Here is a 3,623-nt window from a genome sequence, read left to right as displayed (position 1 = left end):
AAAAGGGCAGCGGGGGGGGGGGAGGGGGGGAAGAGATATAAGTGACCATCTAAACACCAAGTCAACAGCAGACTCATGATGAAAAACTTTGTTGTTCCTAACTTCCAGCTTCGTGGTTAAATACTGACACACAACTACAGAATAACTTCCTTCCTCTTGGAATTATTCTAGGAGTAAAGGAATCTCTACCTGTAACCAGGAAGAATATCAGACCTTCAGGGTCAAAACCCAAAATCCAATATCTTCTTGCAGACTCTCAGGGCCAATACTGAGTATTTCTGAGAGCTTGGTTTCTTGCCTGTTACTCACAACCGGGGACCTGGGCTAAAGGCTGCGATTATTACCGATTACAATACCTACCAAAACAAAAAGAAATTCACATACGATGTTTTCTGAGGAACTGAAATTGTACAAATATGTTTTCCGAGTATGAAAAAAAATAGCTACTTAGCTACTTACATCTTACATGTAGACTGCTAAACAGTATCCCGTTTATAGGAAGCATGCAACCGCTTTCACTTGAAGACTTGGTTTGATAACTTTCATAATTCACATATATTAATCTTCAAGGTTAAAAATTTTAATCTACTCCAAAAAAAAAAACCTAATTCCTGCTTTACTATCAAATATACTCTTCAAAACTTCAGATGTACATACAAAACTTACAGCTACAGATTTCTATATTAAGCACTTGGTATAATGTTCAAATAAACAAAACAGAAATTCCTATTAAGTCCTACGACCAAGGCACTGTTACCAACCGCAAGAGATAATTTCAGGAAGACTTCCACTACAAGAATTCTCTAAAAGTTTTGTAAATTTTTCTTCTAGTAAATACATATTGCAATAGACTCAGAAACAAGATTCTTTCCCGAAGTGCTACAGCATGAGATCTCAACAATTCCCTGTACACAGTCTGATCTAATTGGGAATTCCGCTACCAAAATCCCAGCTTGCTCTTTATCCATTTCATCTCTCCTACACCATCGGATTAAAGTGATTATTCATGAAAACCGTGGAAGACAGTGTTTGGATATTTATAAGGGCAGCAGAGTCTGTTTATAGCTGTTTGTAAACATATATTCATAATAATTTTGCTCAGAAGCACAAAGCTGAAGTGTTTTTGTCAGCACTAGTCCTCCCTGCTTTCCCAGTTCTCCCTCCATCAGCACAAAACTGGGATATGCTGTTACGCTGGCCACAAATTTAAGACACTTTTTTGTAGCAGAATTTACTTCTCACTTAACATTAAACCCTTAAGGTATGGAATCTGCAACCTAAAAGTAAGTTACAGACCTGTTTTCCAACTTTCTGAATTAGTCTTTAGTCATTGAGGAAACACTTAAGCAGTCTAAGCCTTCATGCTTACTGGTACATTCTAAGACTGAAAAATTGCAAGTCTGGATATTTTATCATCTAATAACAACCCTGACAGTGCTACTATATAGTGAGAGGCTTCCAAAAAGGAAACCAGAAAGAAAAGTGGTTGAATGAGAAGGGGCAGGAGAATTAAAACAAAATATATTAGTTGCTAGCATTTCTTATTATCAACTTCCAGCCTTCCAAAATTTCTCTTTAGGTTTCAGATAAAAGCAAAAATAACACCACAAATCATGAAGACAAAAATGAAATTCCAAATGCTTATTTGTGTCAGCTACTGACAACAAATCTCAGCTGATTTACCCCCAGCCCACATTAAATTTCAATTTCTTTGCAGAGTATATAGGGTGCTTAATTCTCATTAAAAACTACTACATCCAAAAAATTAAAAGGAACTACAGGGGAAAAAAGGATATATGAAATACCCCATCGTCTGTAGCGCAAAGATCATCCTAGTTGGATGATAAGTTTATCAGGCCATCTTAACATGTTTGAATTAGCAAACTCCTGCTAATTGATAATAAGCAATTCCTAAATGCTTTAGGCAACGCTATAATTATGAAACACTATTCTAGCATTCAATGTTGAATGAGAGAGGAAGAGAAAACTTTCAGTAGATCTAGTACACCAAAAACTGCTAATCAAAAGTGACCAGACTATTAGGAGCCTAATACTCTTTTTAAATATCAGAAGCCATGACAAGTTCAAGTCTCTTTCGTATTTCAAAAACATCAACAAAATCAAATAAAAGCTACAGAGCACATGAAACCCGTTTAAGTTGCATGAAAAAACTATGCCATTTTGTTGTCTGGTGTAGGGGAGAGAAGGAGAGAGAATGGGGGAGAACACAAAGCAGCAAAAGCTCTTTTCTGCCCTAGTCGTGCCAGATGAAAAAGCCAGCAACTGCAAAATATTTGCATGGCAATTAAAAAAAAGCAAAACACACGAAAAAACCCCACCAAACAACAAAACAAAACCCTAAACCCCAAACATCTTATGTACTAAGGCTATTAATGAGATTTTACAACTCACTTTTTTAAAATGAATGCTTCCTATCCAAACATCTTATGTACTAAGGCTATTAATAAAATGAGATTTTACAAGTCACTTTTTTAAAATGAATACTTCCTACAGATATTTAAACAAAACATACTTCACATTAGCACCTTTGCCGAGTAAGAGATTCCCAGTATCACAATCCCTTCACCTTCCCAGAAACTTTCTAGTGCATTTAAATAGCATCAAGGGGCAGAGAGAAAGCATTTTTTTCTGGGGCTAAATTCAAAGGAGGCTTTTAGAGGACATTGTGTCCTGTGATTAACTTCTCTTACATACATACTTGTCACTTCTTGTAAGAAATCCAGACAGGGTCGGCTACTTCCAGAAATACTTATTGAAACAGCCAGTGGGGTCTGTCCTTCATAGTTCCTTGTGTTAGTGTCTGCTCCGTAATTATACAACATTTGTGCACAAAGCACATCATCTCTAAGAGCAGACAAGTGTAAGGGTGTCTGTCCATCTTCCAAGCGACCCAAGTTTGTATCCGCCCCTCTCTGAAGGAACATTCGGCAGTAAGAGTGATTGCTTTTGATCACAGCGTATCGTAACAGGAAACCATTTTGAATGTCGATGTTGGCATTGTGATCCAGAAGGATTTTCACACAGCTTGACCTCTCTCGGATAATGGCCAGCTGAAGCGGTGTAGTACCTTTATCACTGAGCGGATCAACCTCAGCCTTGAACTCTAACAGGAGTCTGACAAATGAGTCTCTGCCATAGTGGGCTGCTACATGGAGGGGAGTCCAACCATCGTTGCTTTTTGCATTAATAATGTCACTTCTATATTCAGATTCCAACATCAAGCGTGCAATCCTCGCTCGGCCATGCATGGCTGCATAATGCAGAGCAGTGAAGCCTCCAATTAAGTCCTTAACTGTGGGATCAGCTGAAGTTAAAATAAAATTAAAAAATAATTAGAAGGCATTACAGTAATCCAGTGCTGCAAAAAAAAAATCAAACGGTTGAATGTTAGTCTTTTCAGGCATAGCACGACAGGATTTTTTGTACTTCAAACTAATTCTTGCTTTCATGAACATGCTATTTTTAAGAAAAAGTAAAATTATATTTAAGAAAGAGTTACACAAAGAAAGACTTTTTTCTTTCATATACATATGTTTCCATTTGACAAATAGTTTTCCACATCTTCCTAGCACTCTTAGGCTAATTACTCAAATCTCTCTGTC

General features: G+C 37.1%; 1 protein-coding gene across 1 annotated transcript in view; it reads right to left on the bottom strand.

Annotated features, from left to right (window-relative positions):
* The window catches only part of ASB7 (ankyrin repeat and SOCS box containing 7), a 12,488-nt gene extending 9,154 nt beyond the window's left edge, over positions 1-3,334 (bottom strand). Inside the window, exon 1 of the mRNA XM_009579209.1 lies at positions 2,720-3,334. Within this exon, the coding sequence (XP_009577504.1) occupies positions 2,720-3,269 (550 nt within the window). The 5' untranslated portion in view covers positions 3,270-3,334. The remainder of the gene's footprint in view (positions 1-2,719) is intronic.
* Positions 3,335-3,623: the final 289 nt, after the last annotated feature.

The sequence above is a fragment of the Fulmarus glacialis genome, unplaced genomic scaffold (assembly GCF_000690835.1).
Source record: "Fulmarus glacialis isolate BGI_N327 unplaced genomic scaffold, ASM69083v1 scaffold6706, whole genome shotgun sequence".
In the NCBI taxonomy this organism is placed as follows: domain Eukaryota; kingdom Metazoa; phylum Chordata; class Aves; order Procellariiformes; family Procellariidae; genus Fulmarus; species Fulmarus glacialis.
The sequence above is the reverse complement of the archived record's forward strand: the minus strand, read 5'-3'. Positions and strand labels throughout refer to the sequence as shown.